Here is an 18654-nt window from a genome sequence, read left to right as displayed (position 1 = left end):
CCCTTCTGCCTACAAAACACAGATCTGCAAATCGGTTTGCACATTAGATCCACTTTTTGGACCTAGTACAGATATTACTGCTCATGCACCAAACAAAGAAAGAGTGAATTCCACACAACAAATTAAGTAGGAAGCTTTCCCTGCTGTCAAATGACAGCCTCACCAAGATGACCAAATGGTTAGTTTTCTGCCTACCAAATGCTTTAAAGGCACCAGATCCTATCTGATCTTGAAAGCTAAGAAGGGCCAGCTCTGGTTAGTACTTCAATGGGAGACCACCAACAAATACCAGGTGTTATAGGCTACACTTCTGAGGAAGGAAATGGCAAAACTACCTTTGAGTCAGAATACCATATAAAATCCATGCAGTTGCTCTAGGTTGGCAAAAAACAAAAAAAATAAAAAATAAAAATAAAAATAAAAAAAAAACTTTAACGCATATACATATATATAGCCTACACAGATAGCATACATGATAGCATCACTTTGAACTAAACTGAAGGAAGCCAGAATTCAAGCCAGAATACTCTGTCTATATAAACTAAGGCAAAGGGTCATTAGACACCTATAAATATTCTACATATTTCTGTAGAGCAGTCTCCAAACATAAATCTCTGTTTTACTTTTCTATACTGAGGCATATTAACTTGACTAGTGGCATCACAAGGGGTGTGAGGACCAAAGCAGGTGACACTCCACAGGAGGAGTGACACCCTGGCGGCATCCTCCTCCCACTGTAGTAGAGAAGCGGGCACCCTTCATGGCTATGTCGCTTGCCCGACTCGCCAGAGGCGATAGTGAGGACTGCAAAGTGGTGGGGCCCTCGTCGCTTGGTCACCACTTGGCTCTTTCCCTGCGGAGGGAGCCATGCCAGTGATGAAGCTACAAGGAGCAAGCAAAAGGGAGACGGGGGCAGGTTGCCACCATTCTCCTCTCAGCACCCTCTCCCACCAGCATCACCAAGCCTGAGGACACCACTGAACGTGACTTTAACCTTTTACTTTTAACTTATTATTCTCATTTCGATGTGCTTTCAATACAGACTATTTAAAAGCTATGAACCTGAATCAATGGCCTGTTACAGACTGCCAAAATAAAGCTGCTTTGGGTCTCTTTGGAGGTATGCTATTTAAACACCTGGGTCCTAAGAGTCCTGAGGTCGCGCCAAAGCCACACTCCATTCCTAAGCACTGGAGTGCAGCTTTGGTGCAGCTTCCGGATTCTTAGGATGCACGCATCATTTAAACAGCATGCCTCCAAAGAGACCCAAAGCAGCTTTATTTTGGCAGTCTGTAACAGGCCAAACTTTACTTCTTCTGGCCAAAAGAGAATAGGAGCCTGAAGAAAGTGAGCTAAATAAACTGTAAAGTACACTCAAACTTCCTCAGCCTTTAACTTTCTTAAAATGGTGATTATAAATTGCTCTATTATTATAAATTGCTCTAACATGGATATACAGTTATCACTATTATCTTCTGATTTGCTACCTTGCAACTCATACTTTTTTTTTGGGGGGGGGGGGAGTTTGCCAGTCCTTATGTTACAAACTGCTACTGTAGTATAGTTGCTAACCTGAAACCTGTACTTTGACACAGCAGCTTTCTATCTTTTGAAGGAAGATACATTTTCATCATTGTAGTGATAAATTCATTAGGTCATTTTACATATAACATTGAACTTGGTTTGGCTTTTCTGTGGCCTCTACACTCCAATTTTTCTGCCTGCCCTTCTAGTTGCTACAAACTACAGTTCACTTTTAGGTTTTGGGGACAATCAAAAATTGTAGATTTGGATTTATTTATGAATTATGTCTTTTCCAAGCAAGGGAGTAAGCAAATGCGGTTGGGAGCAAGGCTGAGAGACAGACCACATGTGCTTGTATAAGCCAAAGGCACAAATCTGGCAGCTACACGAAAGTTAAGCCACTATGTTCAAAACAGCCTAACTGTTAGACCTCAAAAATTAATTTATGGATTGGTCTTAAATGGCTTTGACTTCAGATCTTATCACTGTTTTGCATTTCACAGCACTATGCAAACAAAACTGTTGCCTTAGAAAGTCAGAACCTGTTGTTTCAAGGCTTGTTGCATAATGAGTGTGTTAATTTACCCTCCTCCTCTGCTTGGAACTGCTAGGGCTTTCTCTAGGTCTGATGCAAACGTGACTAACTGCAGAGTCATAATAATAACAAATATCATGAACACTTGAAGTAATCAGATTATCAAATGTCTTAATAAAACTGCTAGGGACGACACTGTTGATACTCTTTTATTCTGCATTCATACAGGTTTTTCAAAAGAGTGAGATGCATTGCTACTAAAGAATTTAGCAATACTGACAATGGCTTCTCAGTCTCCTATTAAGTCCAGAGAAGAGCAAGAATACTACTACCACGCTATAAATATTAATGACAACATATACATCAGCACGTTGCACATGTAACCAAGGGCCACAGAATCTGGAAACTGCTTCTAGAAACCAAAGCTGTCCGACAGGATGCAAACAATATCTAGATCTCAAGCTTTTTGCTTGACTGAAATTTACTAACTAGAGAAAAATTCTTAGCTAATACTCTAAGATAAAATTCAAGTATCAGTATTTTTTAGTTTCTTAAATTTTGCACTTTGCCTTCATAAATGTGACTGAAAAGTTGACTAGGAATACTTGACCCCAATATATATGAATAAAATAGCACAGTCAGCAAAACTTTATATATGAAGGCATTTTATCACATTATATTGTTGAAAAAAACTTTTAACATGTATTGGATTGGATCTAGACTTAGTCATACTTATTTGTTATATATTAGAATAGTTCATCATGATTCTGAATCTAATATACTATTATTAAAGTTTAGATTTCAGCACACCAGTTGTTTTTTGCAACATAAATAGAAACAGCGAAGAAAAAAAATAACAGAGGAACTAAACTGAAGCTGAATTATCTTTGCCAAAGTTATTTTTAGAATAAAATTTGTCAAAATCAACATACCAAAATGTGCTGAACCACTGCTACTTTTACTTTGTATAGAGGTACTGCATGTCTGGGTCCCAGGTTGTGTTGTGCCTGTTCGATTTACACTCCTGTGTAATTTCCTATAGGAAAGTTCATCATTGTCACTGTCATGTAGGGGTGGTGTCCGAGGCCTAAAATGCCGCCATCTACATGATTTGATATTGACTAGTATCTGACTGAGGTCTTTAGAGCAAGATCTGTCCGAGGTATTTGTTTCTGAGGTATTGGCTGATTGATTGATTGAAGAGTGTAGTTGTGAGGAAAGCATTTCTGAATCCAGCTTGCAAAATGCACTGTTGTTTTCCGAATACGCTCGGTCCAGTAGCACCCTTTAAAAAAAATGAAGGAGGGAACAATGAACTTTCTACAGCATCTGAGCAATACATTTTTACAACTACCACACAAGAGGTCTATACAATAATGCCATTAGGCAGACATACTGTAGCAGAAACACACTGAGAATTGTGTACCCCAAAACCTTCCAAGTCAATTATTAATGCAATGTGTCTCCAATGTACAGGGAAATATCTACATTGTTAAGAGTCATATTTTAAACAAGAACTCAACATAAAGATTAATTTATTAAGGAAAAAAATATTGTCATCATTGCAGCACATCATACAGGTTGCTAACAAAACAATTAACATCTGGTTTCTAGATAGTCTTTTTACTATTAAGGCGTCCCATAATGGCATATGAAGATGTAAAAGTGATCACTGTAAAACTGCCTATTAGAACATTGTGATTTGAGGAACTGTAAGTGTATATCACATATATCTTCTATGTCTTTTACAAATGCCTGAGAAATCTGGGGTTTATATGCTTCCTCCCTCGGCCCCACAATATGACAATCCTTGCTTTCTGATCTTGGTTTGAGGTAAATCATGATTTGATCATTTGGATGAAAAGGAAAACTTGTTTTGTTTCAAATCAAGATTGGGAATCAGGAAAATAGCAGTCAGGAGACATTGACATCTTCTTTTAGCACCGTTAGACTGATGGAAAAGGAAATGAGAAAGAAAAAAGTACAAGAGTGACAGACAAAGCTGAATAGGCTTTGGCCCGAAAAAACCAGCAAAAACCTCTGAGGAACATTTGTTGTTAAAATATCTCCAAGAACTTCCTTTGGGAACTGCAAGAGTTCTCAGTACCTTAAGGAACCACAACACACTTCACAAAGGAAGATGGTTGACTATTATTTTCAAAGAGGATGAACTACCACTCCCTTTTGTGGAAGTAGTTTGCCATCTATAATTTAGAAAACTAGGCATGAGCCACAGGCTTACAGGCTTACATTTACAGAATTTCCAGCACTCCTCAGTATTCTTTGCTTTTACAATTTAACTATGCCACTATGATTAGTGCAAACTCCAAAACACATGATCTGAAATTGGTTTGAAGAATGTGTGAAAATCATGATCCCGTTAAGGCCCTCCCTTCATCCACCATCTTGAGAGGGAGAGAGGCAGGCTAGCTCCACCAGGCCTGGCTGGAAGAAGACAGGCCCTCCCTTCATCCACCATCTTGAGGGAGGGAGAGAGAGAGAGAGAGAGAGAGGCAGGCTAGCCCCACCAGGTTTGCCTGGAAGAATATTAACCATTCATTAAGAAGCCAAGTCCTCCCTCCAGTCCATCTGCCTTGGTCCAGGCCTCGGAGGTATATAAGAACTGCTGGACCTCATTCCCTTCCCCACCACCATTCCCTTCTCCTTTTGTGTCATGTCTTTTTAGATTGTAAGCCTGAGGGCAGGCAACTGTCTAATTAAAAAGATTGCATGTACAGCGCTGTGTACATTTACAGCGCTTTATAAATAAAGGTTAATAACAACAACAACAACAACAAAACAACAATATTAGACTAATGGTCTTAGTATAAGATATCTTCCTGTTTTCCAGAGAATTAGGGTGAGAAGATCCTAGAAGCTAAGGCATCTGTGCACCACTAATGTCACATAAAGAGATTAAAAGTACTAAGGATTTGTTGAGACTTTTGTACTTATTTTTAAAACAAAACCAAACTAAGTTAAAAAGATACTGCAGTTTGCTGCAATTCTCTAACTTTGTTTTTTATATTAATATGCAATTAGTTAACTGTAAGCTAAAGAAACTTACCTTCCACCACGTCCAACCCGTCTACGTGAAAACCCAACGCACCTCTGTGGTACAGTAAGGGTTGTTAAACAGTATCTATAACGCTCATCCCCTGATGTTCCCCCTTTAGGACTACTCCATGGCCAGTCACCAGTTTGGTCTAAGTGAGGCTAAAAAAAAAGTTTGATAAGTAAGTAATATTGCTCAAATTAATACCAGCTTTTAAAAATTCTTAAGAAACTAATGACTTACAGCGTAATATTGACAGCCTGCTTTCCTACGGAAAGCAAATGGACCATCAGGATCATTTTCTTCCTCAGCTTCAGAAGAACCAGACATGACCTTTAAAACATTAAGGAAGAGATCAGGCAAGCATAAAGACAATATTCTATTTCCTATTCCAAATCAATGAAAATACACAGGACATACTTGAGAAAGAGGTTCCTCATCAGAGCTGGGAAAATCATATTGATTCATATCTTTAGCATTAAAGACTGGCAGTGCAGCAGGAGTTGTCTGCTGAGTAGCAGCAGTAGCTGATGAAGGTACAATTTTAGGTTTCTTCTCATATTTTCGTTTGGGTCGTATAGCATCAGCTTTCTCTTGCTGCAAGAAGAGAAAACAGGTTAATGGTTTTATATTACTCATTAAGCTACAAAATGCCTGGACAACAGAAAGATAACACAAGTTGAACCAACAATATTAAGTTTTACCCTACTCCTTTGGAACTCCAATTATCTGACCAGATCAAGATTTAGAGCTTGACAAGTATCTGACAGTATAGCAGTGAACTAAAATAACAGACATTTATTACTCTAAATAGATATACCAGATACCTTCTATAGAATATGACAAATGGGAATACCCACATTACAGTCACCAGTTATCTTTATATTTCATGAGCTATTACAGAGGGATTCATGTATTACTAGGAACATTTATGAATGTAATTCGCAAATGACATTTTCCTGTATTAACATGCAACACATACATAACACATATTTTAAAAAGGATTCAGTCACCTTGTTTACTTTAAATTCTTTCAGTTCTACATTTTCTTGGTGTTTAAACTGAGTGCTATTAGGAACAGGAACAGCGGGGATGGCATAGGTAGGCTTCATGGGCTGTCGCTGTGCCATTACCTCAGACATGATATCTCCATTATAATCACCCAAATTATATCTGAAAGTTAAGAAGAAAACTTTTCAGTTGCTACAATTTTAGAATGTCTATTACAGGTCCTTAATATTTAAGCCTAATCATTGTGCAGCCCTTTATCTCATGCAAATAATTTTAATATCCATATAAAACTCACAAGTTACAATGGAGGGCTGTAAAAGGCAAATGAGGATTTTCAACATTTATCTTCACTCATGCTAAAAACATATTAAAATCTTTAAATGATATCTGTCAAATCAAGGTAGGTTATGCCACCATGATAGTTTCAACTGATACCACAGATTTCTACAATGAACATCATGCAACAACATGAATTCCTTTAGCACCAAACACCGCATGCCCTAACTTCAACTACAAACAGGAGTGCTAGACTGAAAACTGGAGTTCCTGCACCTTTAATAGCTGTGCAAGAAGAAATTTCAGTAGGTGCTGCTTCTCACACAACCAGGTAATGAGCTGCTTGTTTGTGTAGAAGTTCTCTCTTCTACACAAGCATTAAAATATAGCACCTCTCTCCAGTTTTCACTCTGGCAACTCTAACCAGGAAATGCAATGTGGATAAAGCTACACACAGGTGCTTCACATTTACATCAGTGTTTAACTCAGAAGACATGTTTCACAGGAACATAAAAAGCTGCCTTATACCAAGATAAATCCTTCATCCTAATTTGTTGCCTGCTTTACTTTATTGAACCCTTTCCTGTATTGTTATGTATTATTTATATGTGCTATTATTTTCTTAGATTGTATGCCATGGGCAGGTTTACTTTATCTATTTTATTGTTTGTATGTGCAGCGCTGTGTAAATCTACAGCGCTACATAAATAAAGCATAATAATAATAATAATAATAATAATAATAATAATAATAATAATCTATTAGACCAGAACCATTGGTTCAGACTGGCAGCAGCTACTGAGGTCCCAAACAGGTATTTTTCTTAGGCCTGTTTGTAGATGCCACAGAATAAATCAGGATTGTTCAATAACAGACACTCTGGAAAAGTTAATTTCTAACAACTCTAGAGTTGACAGATTTAACAATTATCAAATAGAAAGCATATGAGTGGCAGGCTCTCCACCCACACAGCTGCCTAATTTTTTACACGGGGGAACTGCATAAAGCAAATACCACCTATGCTCGAGTCCCATTTAAATGAATGGGGCTTGTGCATGCGGTGGTGCAGCGGCGTGTGCGCACCATGGGCACATACCCCATTAGTCCCTATGGGATGTGCCGCCCCTTCTCCCAATGCAGCTTTCAGCGTATGCTGAAAGCAGCGTATCACGTGGGCGTACTGTATGTCTGTATGTCATAAATCCTAAGCAAGAAGACAAAATGCCACACAAGTTTATCACAAAATCTTGGGCTAAATCTAGTCTTGTCTCCAACCAGAGTAAACCCACTGAAATCATCAGGTTGTGATCTATAACACTGAAACCAAGCAGTGATTAACAAGTCTTATTCATTTCAATTGGTACATTCCAATTAGGATGAACACTGGCTTTAGCCCATTATGAAAAAACTACAATTGACCAGTCGTATCCATGGGGGGTTCTGTTCCAGCCACCCCCACACAGATGCTATAAATCACATGACCTCAAATCCTGTTGGTTTTAATGGTGGTGCACTGTGTGCACAGCTGCAACGGTGTGGCCACATGCATGCACTGTCATAGGGGTGAATGGGACAAGGTCATCTGCAGGTCTCAAAACTGCAGATGGCAAGCTGGTAATTGGAGCAGGCCAAATGTATATATATTTAACTAGCAACAACAAGAAACATCAGCACTGCTATTTCACTTAGCTGCAATTGTGACCAACTAACCACAAAGGAACAATGTTCATCCCATACTTATAGTAAAAAGTAATACAACACTTTAAGATTAGAAATGATGTATATTCACCAATCTGAATACAGTTTACTAATATTAAGACAAAGAGATGCAGAAAAGTCTGGATGTAATGACCTTTCTTACTGAATAAGCTGGCTGGTCTAGAGAATGAGTTAGAACAGTGGTCCCCAAAATGTGCCCTTTAAGATATTTTGGACTTCAACTCCTAGAAGCCTCAGTCATGTTGACCAATGGTCTGGGATTCAGGGAGCTGAAGTCCAAAATCCCTTAAAGAGCACAGTTTGAGGACCACTGAGTTAGAAGAACTCACTATATCAATTACAGTATATAAAAAGGTAATATTCTATACAGCAGTAAAATTTACAGAATACTCTCGTTGTATTTAACAGCAACATTGATTAATAGACAAGTGCTTCAAGTTTATAGGAGTGCTAAATTCACAAGACATTATTCACAGGAATATAAAAAGCTGCCTTATACCAGCAACATTAATAATAATATTTAAAAGCCACCAGTCCCACAAAAGAGAAGAATTCTTTACCTCTTTTCCATAATTTCCAGTGTTAAATGCAGTAACTCCCTCTTGCTCTTTTCCCTTCTTTTTATCATCTCTAGAATTGTTACTGCACGACTCAAATCCCGTCGTAGTTTAAGCATCTTTTCATAGGAAGCTTCATCATTCTTTCGATTCTATAAAATGAATAAATATATAAATAAACAAAGCATACATACATCAGCATTTTTCTAAGCCACTTTTTGGTTAAATTGAAGCCAAGCTTCTCTAAGACGTAACACAATTCACAGCCCTTTTTTAAACAGTGTTTTGTTGCATGTGCAAAGACTTTATACATAAATATACATGTCACTCACTTTGCGAGTCTGCATCTTTTCCGTTCGCCTTCTAAATGCAACATATGGATCATTCGTGCTGGAACCATCACGCTTCTCCTGTTTCACTGCTGGGATAAGAGAAGGACCTCGGCAGTTTTTCCTTTTTTTGATCCAGTACTCATATACTTCTCGAATCAGTTCATCATCTTCCTTCAACAGTAGCTTGGCCTCCTGCAGGCTGACTGGCTAAAGGCAAAACTCATATATGTCACTTTCATATATTAATTTCTTGTGAACAATTTCACATATTTGAAATTATGTTGTACCTGCTGACCACTGCCCTTTTCTAGTCGATCTATCATTTCTTCAAATTGCAGAGGAGAAATATCAATTTTTTTCTTCAGCTTATTCACAAAGGCCTCATCTTCTGAATCCAAATCATAATCTGGTTGCTCAGCATCCAAACTAAAAGCTAGGGGAAAGAGAAAAAAGAATGTTTATTTTTGTTTTTCAAATTTTCTGCTGCACAAGAAAGGTAAGATGACAGAGGACATTCTACTGAGCAGATCAGTTCAGCATTGTCAGTGCCTATTTTATAGGAGCCCAGGTTAAAATACACACTATAACTGCCCTATCTTAAATAAATATGGGTTGAGTAGTATCCCTAATTCAAAACTCCAAAATGCTATAAAACCCAAAACTTTTTTGATGGTGGCTGAGATAGTAACAACTTTGCTTTCTGCTGGTTCAATGTACAGAAACCTTTTCGTGCACAAAACTATTTAAAATATTGTATAAAATTACTTTCAAACTATGTACATAAGGTGAGCATGAAACATAAACTGATTTCATGTTTAGACTTGTCTCTCATCTCCAAACTCTTATTATGTCTGAGCAAATATTCCAAAATCCCCCCAAAATCTAAAAATCAAAACACTTCTGGTTCCAAGAATGTCAAATAAGGGATACTCAATTTGTATTGCAAATGTGAGTTCTGGAAATATGCATGTAATAGGGGATACAACAGGCATAAATACTGTATTTATACTGAGTTCCGAGAATGCTCATATTGCCCACGCAAGCAACTAAGTGTATAAGAGGTGGAAATCCAGTAGTATGGGCTTCATCACTGAAATCAACTTTGACCATTTAACTGACTCATCTATAGTCTGAATGGCAGCATGGACTTTACCACTCCTCCTTTATAGTAACAGCACTTACACCAAGACCGAGGCACTGAGAATGAGTAGTTGATGTGCCTCTGTTGCATTTACAGGGGAGAAAAGAAAATGGAGTATATTTTTGGGAACAAAGAACTGTGCTGGGATTAAAATAGGAAATCACTACTTGCCTGCCCTGTAATAGCAAGAACGTCTCAACAAAGGCACTTGTGAGAGTTGGGAGAGAACAAGTCCCAGAAGACAGGTCTACTCTGATAATTATAGTTGAAAAATCCACAAGCCAAGAGACTGACTAGATGGCAAAGCAACAAAAGAAACAACACACAGGAAACACTGTAATGTTCCTTAGAGATTAACTGGTTTATTTTGGCATGACAAGCACACTAATATTCTGAATACCAATGCAACTGTGTTAACAGACTGACAAATGTAAGATACAATGTTAAGATGCCTGGATGCAACCGCCACCCCCTTCTTCCTTCTCAAAAAAATAAAAAAAACCCCTAAAGCCTGGAAATCTTATTAAAAAAGCACATAATTTATCAAAATTAATAAATTTTAAATAATCAATATTTGAATCAGTGGAATTTATAAAATATTTGCAACCTAAACAACATAAAGCAAACCTGTTTTGATATTTCTTGGGAATACTGAATGTAATGCTCTCTTGTTTATGAATATTGCTATTATTTATATTTATTTATTAGATTTATTTGTATCCCACTGTTTTTCCAGGAAATTGTTAGAATTTTTTTTCCTGGATATTACTAGTCAATAACTGCATTTAACACTTTTGAGTTGTCTTAACTATACTTATTTCAACAAAAATTCTAGTTGCAAGCAAGAAGTAAATGTAGGCAGTTCTTGTCCACAGATCAAACTAGTGATCAAAACTGTGACTTCCCCAGAAATTTATATAAATATTTTGGGGTGTATTTTCTTGTGAAATGAAAAATAATTTCAAATATTTAATCACTGTGAGAACAGGGTATTTGTTGAATAAAGTATAGCAGGACTGTACATTACGTGAAATCATATAACAGGCTCACTTATAGGCCTCAGGAAAAAAAGCTCTCTCTAGACATTTTCTAAGTCCTCCAGTGTGATTCTTTGGCATGCTTCTGCTGGAAGCTGACCATAGAATCACTGGAGGACCTAGAGCAGGGGTAGCCAACCTGCCGAATGCGGCCCGGCGAGGCCTTGGGACTGGCCCCAGCCCGGTCCTGCCACCGATTGCCGCCGGGGCCTTTGGCCTCTCGCACGCAGGGGCAAGGGGGGCAATTGTCTATAGACGCCTCAGAAACATGCATTTATATTAACATTTTTTAAAAAATCAGCAAATTTTTTTGCGTGCCCTCCACTTTTTAAAAAAAAGTGTCCACCATTTGAAAATGTTGTCCTACATTTCTCCCAGTTTGTTTATTTATTTAAATATTTAAATATTTATTTATTTATTGGCTTCTGCCCTCCAGTTGTCTGAGGGACAGTAACCCGGCCCCCGGCTCAAAAAGATTGTCTACCCCTGACCTAGAAAATGCCTAGACAGAACACTTTGTTGTTTATTTCAGTTGAGAGAAATAGGGTTCCAGACTATTTATGAAAATCTTATGAAACCAAAGGTCTCAGAATGGATCCATGGTATAATACACAGGCTTGACTGTATTTTAAAAAGCAAGGCAAGTTGTTTTAGAAAACATAAAATTCCAAGCTAAGAATATTTAAAAAGCTGGACTCATTACTTATAACTATCCTATTTCTACTCAAGAACACAAGAAGAAGCTGGAATCTGGGACTGCTGAAATTCAAACAGGATTACATGATTTGCTTGTGTATAATTCAATCTCTGTTAAGCTTAAAGATTTGCAACTGGTTAAAAAAAAAGATCGGTTGAATAGCAAATCCGTTAAACAGCAGCCTCAACCTCAATATAGACTGTTGGGAATCTCCATAGCCTGCTTCACTGTGAAAAATGTCAGCTTATTTCTTCACTCTGCTTTCGTTTCAGCAATTGATAAAACTATTATTACATAAATATACATACACATATGCCAAAAAGTAAATTCCCCAGTTATTCTTATTAGGACAAACAAGCATGATAATACAATTATATAAACGTCTATCTTTCCAATTACCCAATGCAGGACAATGTTATAAGGAGTAGGTTTTTAACCAGCAAACATCAACATTCAAGAAACCTCATGTTAATTATACTGTAAGATCCTTTTCTGAGGCTTGCCCCACAAAGGGTTCAAGTCACAGATTCTGTGCTTGCTGTAATTTTCAGAACAGTTAAAGGCAGCCCACACAAACAACCACAAACAACAATTTATCCTAGCCCTCATGCTTTCTGAATAGATGCAGCTGGCATGAGAGATCTTACTGAAAATACACATGCCAGGCAAAAGAAAAATGTATGTATTTCTCAAGAATATCTATTTTCCCCTTGCCATTAACACTTTGGTTGTGTGTGAATTCTTATGGGTTCCTTGCTTCACAATTTAAATAATCAGAGACTTCTGGCAACTAATTTAAAACTCCAACAGTCATTACAGCCAATTTCAAATATAATAAGTTGAATTTTTAAGTGGAATATCAATAATTCCACTTAAGATATTAAGAAAAGAAAATGGAATTTCTATAGAATGTATCTCCAGCGCCCTTTTCTGTGACCAGACAAGACAATTCTGTCAGATGAAAGAAGGCTTCTTAGCAGACACATGAATGAATTTACAGGGCAGAAGTCTCTTGGGATCCTTTGTCAACAGAAATACTAATGGAAATAAAGACAGTGGCAAAGTGGAAAAAGTCATAGGTGCAGCAACAAAGAATGAAAGATACAACAGTGTCTACTATGGTTCAGAACAGTATTTCAAAATACCTGGCTCTCAGACAGGTCCATGGAGCCACTCTGGCAGGAGTGGCTTGGAGACTTCCAGTGTTGCGGGCCAGAAGACAAAGCCATTCCTCCCAGAGCACATTTAGTTACAAGAACACAACTGCCACAGAAGCCACCGCATATTCCTCCTCCCCCCTGCTTGAGCAGGGACAAAGTAAAATAGTTAAGTGTAACGGACCATTATGTTAGTGTCATGTGTGAACAGAATTCTGGCTATGAATTTTTTAAAAAGAAAATGTTACCACTACATAGCCTACCTGGAAGTGCTGCAGGGATATTTCAATGAGGCAGCAAAGCTATAAGTGGGACTAATATTTTGATAACTTATTCTGTCAACACAACTGGAAGGCTGCCCTCCCATTACTTCCTATTCACTCCAAAAACTTTTCTACAGAACTAAAAAGCCCTCTAGAACTAGTTTCTGGGCACTACTGAAAGCAGAAATGGGGAAAGAAAATGTCATTGTGCTGATGTTGCAAAGCCAGAGTGACACTACATTTAGGCCATTATTTTAAGAACTTCCATTTGCATTTAATGAACTCATAAAATTATAACCACAAATATTTGTTACAATAAGTCAGTTATTTTCCTGTTACAACACAACAACTTTTCTGGAATGATAAAGATAACACTACTCCCCCCAAAAAATCAACCAAGAGCCTAAAAATTTAATTATAAATTATAAAGATACACTCACGCTGTATGTGAATAAGCTGCTTTGGCATCTTAAATTCTCCAGGGTATATGGATTCATAATAAGCAATATTACTTTCAGCTTCCGGGACTGGTATGACCATATTATCCCTCTTCTCTCCATAAACCTGCTGTGCTGAAATGGCCCGCTGAAGATGATGTTCCTGGAAATGAAAAGAAAGTTAAGAGGAACACTGGAAGCTAAAATATACACTCTGCACATGTTAATTCAGGGCAATGTGAGCAAACTTCATAGGAATAGTGTAATTATTCCAGCTAACTAAGAGAGGAGATTTGTAGGACATTTGCACAGGGTTATACAGATGCTCACTCTTCACTGGTGAGAGTAGCAGTATTCTTATTAATTAAATGTTGTTTAATACTTAGGAACGGCAAGCCAAAATTGACAAATTTTATAATAAATAATAATAAAAAAATTATTTCTATACCGCCCTTCTATATAATCAGGGCGGTGTACAACATTATAAAACATTCATACAAATAACATACATATACAATTAAAATTAAATACAGCAATACAATAGCATTAAAAACAATCTAACCAGCTTGCCACTGCTGGCATGGGGGGGGGGGGGGAGAAGAGCTAATTGGGGCATGTGTCAGGGAATGCTGACCTGAACAGGAAAGTTTTAAGCCCCTTTTTAAACTGGCCAGGGAGGTGGCCGAGCGGAGCTCGATGGGCAGAGAATTTCCAGAGGTCGGGGCCGAGGATGGTGAAGGCTCTCCTAGACGTGGAGGCTAGCCTGGCCCTGGGAACCTCAATAACTGCTGCCCAGATGTTCTGAGAGAGCGGGGCGATTGTATGGGAGAGGCAGTCCTCAAGGTATCCTGGGCCCATTTAGGGCTTTATAGGTAATAACCAGCACCTTGTATTGCGCCCGGAGGCGAATAGGCAGCCAGTGCAGGTCTTTGAGCACTGGTGTTATGTGGCTGGCTCTGGATATGCCAGTAACCAGCCTGGCTGCCATATTTTGCACTAATTGTAGCTTCCGGGTATGGTACAAGGGCTGCCCCATGTAGAGCGCATTGCAGAACTCCAAACGAGAGGTTACCAAAGTGTGTACTACCGTTTCAAGGTGCCTCCGGTCCAGGAAGGGACGCAGCTGGCGAATCAGCCGAAGCTGATAACAGGTGCTCCTGACCGTCGCATCCACCTGAGCTGTAAGGTGGAGGGACGAATCAAGGAGCACCCCCAGACTGCGTACCGAGTCCTTCACGGGAAGCGTGATCCCATTCAGGACAGGTGGAACCACTGCCATCCCTGGGCCGGGGGAACCTATCACGAGCACCTCCGTTTTCTCTGGATCACAAATATAACCACGAGACTTCAAAACAAATAAACAAATAAGAAAACAAAACCCAACTCTATAGGCAACTGACTGAGTCAATTTCACTATTATTAATTTTTAGTATTTTATTTGAATGTTGAATGTACTGTATTCTCCTTCACTGTTACCTGCTATTGCCTGATACAAATATTCCATTGAACTTGATAAACATCATTAGCTGAAGTTCCAGCAATCAGATCAACTGTGGTTAAGAGAGAAATCTACTCCCAAGAGAAAAGGCATAGTACAATCCCAATGTCTTATAATTTTCTTCCAGTTCACAGAACGTCTACACACAAGTTTTGTTCACAATTCTTCAAACTATGCTGTAGAGGAGAGGAAGAGAATCTGTAGCAATTCAGGTGCTGCTGAATTACTGTACAACTGTTGTCAGTCCCAGAAGTCAGGAATGATGAGAGCTGGAGTTCTTTATGGAACTGAACAGCTGTAGCTCTGCACTAATTACAGAGCCACTAATTCCATCCTTGCTTTAGAACAGAGGTAGACAAAGTACAATCCACCAGATGTTGCTGGACTACAGCTCCTAGCAGTCATCATCTTAACATTGATTTGGCTAGCTAAAATTGTTGGGAACTGCAGACTGACAACATTTGGAGGGTAGTATCCAAAGGTAATACACTGTTGGTTGAATAAGAAGATCCAGGAAATCAGGAAGAGGAGGCTATTCCACTATCACCATTCCATCGATTCATGTATTTTCATAATGGCATGTAGAGGGCTAGAAAACCCTCCAGATGAACTTTTGAGCAGCATAAAGCTGAAAGGCAGGAGGACATTTTCTGTTCTAGTTATCAGCAGAATCCTGTATTTAGTCCCTGGTATATACTACAGCAGGACATCCCACAGGCAAGTCTCAATCTGCATTGCCCTAAGGTACAACATTTGAAGTATATGTTTCTTTAGAATAGATCCAAGTCACACCCGCAAGCAAGCTCTCCCACTGTGCCTGAGAAAGGCAAAAGAGCAGAGGAAGACAAGAGAATGTGGGTGAGGTGAGAGATTGAGGCTGTTTGGAGTTTTGACGTGGGGTCCTGAGGTAAGACTAAACTGCTTTAAATGATGAATTAAATGTTTACCTCCCTAGGTTGGGGTGAATGCAACTGCAGTCTCTGTATTGCTGGAATGAGAGTGTTTCCTTCACCTGCTTAGAAGGAGAAGAAGAAACTTTATTCTTGCCATCCTCTGACTTATGGTGGCTCTGCAGAGTTTCCCTGGCAAGTTTCTTCAGGGGAGGTTGCCTTTACCTTCCCCTGCAAGGCTGAGAATGTGTGACGTGCCCAAGATTTCCCAGTGGGTTTGCATGGCCAGTCTGTCTCCTCAAATTCTCTAGCCACTAAGCCAGCCCTCTCTTCTTCCCTCTTCTTTCTCCTCCTCCTCTTCTTCCTCTTCCCCTCTTCCAATCGCAATGACACCTAGCTGCCCAAGTGCTCAGGTGCTTCAGCGATCCATTGACCGCTAAAAAACCCAAACCCAGAAAAACAGATTTGAAAGACGCAAATGGGAACAAGGAACAAAAATAGCCCGCGTCAAAATGCATCAAAGCAACTGATGTCACTGTGATGTCTAATTGCCTAAGCGCTTGATTGACAGCTTAAAAAAGAAAAATACGGTTCAAGACAGGCAATGGGAACGGGGAACAAAAAAGTCTGCAAGAAAATACAACGGAGAAATATCAATGGGAACAAGAACATGGGTCAAGAAAAACTGAGTCCGTTTGCTCCCTTTTGTAATAGGAATGATGGACGTGATTTGAATACGACTCAGGAATTCGATCTGAGCCAGACTCGCAGCAAGATTCGTCACTTTATAGCCCAGTGGGAATGGGGCCCAGAAGAACAAAGTTTCTACCTCTTGTTCTCTGTGAGCCTTCTGAAAATGAACTGTTGCCTAATGGTAAGCCAGATCACTACAAGCAAGCCCCCTTGCATAAGCAGTTACTGCCTTTTGTAGTCCCTCTGGAAAGTATCTGCATATTTTTCTAGCCTTAAAAAGGTAAGCTCTGATGCTTTATGCTTCAGGTTTTTTTAAAAAAAGAATTGGTGGTGGGTTGAGTATAATCACTAACTTTGCAGCTACTTCAGCTCTTCTGGGATGCATCCTCCTAGTCTGCAAAGATTCCGAATGGAACTGGCTCCTCCCATTTACGTCAGTCAAAATTTACATAGCAAGTCCAGGTACACAATTCCAACAGAAACTGAAAATACCACACTATGAAGAAATGTCCTACAATAAAAGTTTGTGGCAAATCTAGATTCAAGGACATACAGCATGCCTTTCCATTTACTGGCCTTGGGCTAGAATTACTGGTGTTGTACCTCAGTTCCAGAGAGCATTACACCACTATTAATAGAATCCAATGTCTACCATATTAATAAAAATGGGTTTCTTGAGAATGCAATCTTTATTACTTTCTTAGAATATATTTTATAATAATGTGGGTTAGTGTAAAACAATTCAGAACATATGGTTATGCCAGAATACAAGGTTACTAAGAGTGTGAGTTGCCCAAGGTCACCCAGTGTGTTTACATGGCTGAATCAGGTATGGCAACTGTGGTGACTTGGGGGGCTTTCCCTGGAGCCCTTGGCGCCCTGTACGTGGCCCTTTACTCCCAGGGAGTCCCCTCTTGTCACACTTTTCCCTCTAGGAGCTCCTAGATCTCCATTCTCACTCCCTGTTGAGCAGAATGGGACCCCTGGAGGTCCTATGTCGCGCTGCCACCACTCAGTGAATTATCAATGAACTATATTTCCCAAGCACACCCTGAGACAATGAACTATATTTCCCAAGCACACACTGAGACTTGCTTGAGAGAGAGATCTAGTTTCCTTTCTTGCTAACCCACAGCAATCAGTGACCGAATAAGGCACGTGTACAGGAGTACAGAGATAGCAGATGCTTTTAAAAGAAAGAAGTTTATTTTAAAAAGGGATAGAATAGGATAGAAAGAATTTATAACACTCTTGCAAAGCCCCTTTTGCCTTGCAGGTCAAAGAACATAGTTACAGAATTCATTCCAGGCAAGCCATTGTTGAAAATAACAAAAGGCCTAAATGCACTAGCTAACACATTCCTAACTACTCACAACAGATGGGATTTGTAGTCCTTTTGAGTTCCTGGATGCAGGGAGGGCCCCCTGGCCTCTCGACCTGCATTCCCTTGAGTCTGTGTCTCCCAGACTCAAAGAGACAGCATCTGGTTTCCCCCTCAGGAGAGGTTCAAGGGAGAGACAAAGGACCGCATGGCTGCACAAGTCCTTTTAAAGATTTCCCATAGAAAGTTCTTGAATCTCGCGGTCCTACTCTCTGATTGGTCAGTTCGACCTTACATCAGCTATGATGTCACAGCTCATTAGCATGTGATGTCATCTCTCATTAGCATGTTCCTCCTCCCAGATTAACCCTTTGTAGTTCAGGAGAAGTTCCCAGATGGCTGGAGACCCAGCCATCACAGCAACACTGGATTCTAAGTATTATTTCTACTAACCTTGGTATTAAAAAGTATGCCTCTTGTCATTGAACTATGATTTCTGTAATAAGCCTAT

At 39.2% G+C, this 18654-nt stretch overlaps 1 protein-coding gene across 4 annotated transcripts in view; it reads right to left on the bottom strand.

The window, feature by feature from the left end:
* EPC1 (enhancer of polycomb homolog 1) overlaps nucleotides 1-18654 on the bottom strand; it is a 74025-nt gene that overhangs the window by 15242 nt on the left and 40129 nt on the right. For all 4 annotated transcript variants that reach the window (XR_006104421.1, XM_042471775.1, XM_042471777.1 and 1 more), the window contains exons 2-10: nucleotides 13745-13904; nucleotides 9297-9442; nucleotides 9010-9216; nucleotides 8681-8829; nucleotides 6128-6287; nucleotides 5535-5711; nucleotides 5358-5447; nucleotides 5127-5275; nucleotides 2992-3344 (exon numbers count right to left, since the gene is read on the bottom strand). Coding sequence is in view for 3 of the 4 variants with exons in the window: in XM_042471777.1 (XP_042327711.1) it covers nucleotides 2992-3344; nucleotides 5127-5275; nucleotides 5358-5447; nucleotides 5535-5711; nucleotides 6128-6287; nucleotides 8681-8829; nucleotides 9010-9216; nucleotides 9297-9442; nucleotides 13745-13904 (1591 nt within the window). In the remaining variant the exon portion in view is untranslated. The remainder of the gene's footprint in view (nucleotides 1-2991; nucleotides 3345-5126; nucleotides 5276-5357; nucleotides 5448-5534; nucleotides 5712-6127; nucleotides 6288-8680; nucleotides 8830-9009; nucleotides 9217-9296; nucleotides 9443-13744; nucleotides 13905-18654) is intronic.

The sequence above is a fragment of the Sceloporus undulatus genome, chromosome 6 (assembly GCF_019175285.1).
Source record: "Sceloporus undulatus isolate JIND9_A2432 ecotype Alabama chromosome 6, SceUnd_v1.1, whole genome shotgun sequence".
NCBI classification, from domain to species: domain Eukaryota; kingdom Metazoa; phylum Chordata; class Lepidosauria; order Squamata; family Phrynosomatidae; genus Sceloporus; species Sceloporus undulatus.
Note: the sequence above shows the minus strand (reverse complement) of the source record. Positions and strands in the feature narration are given on the sequence as shown.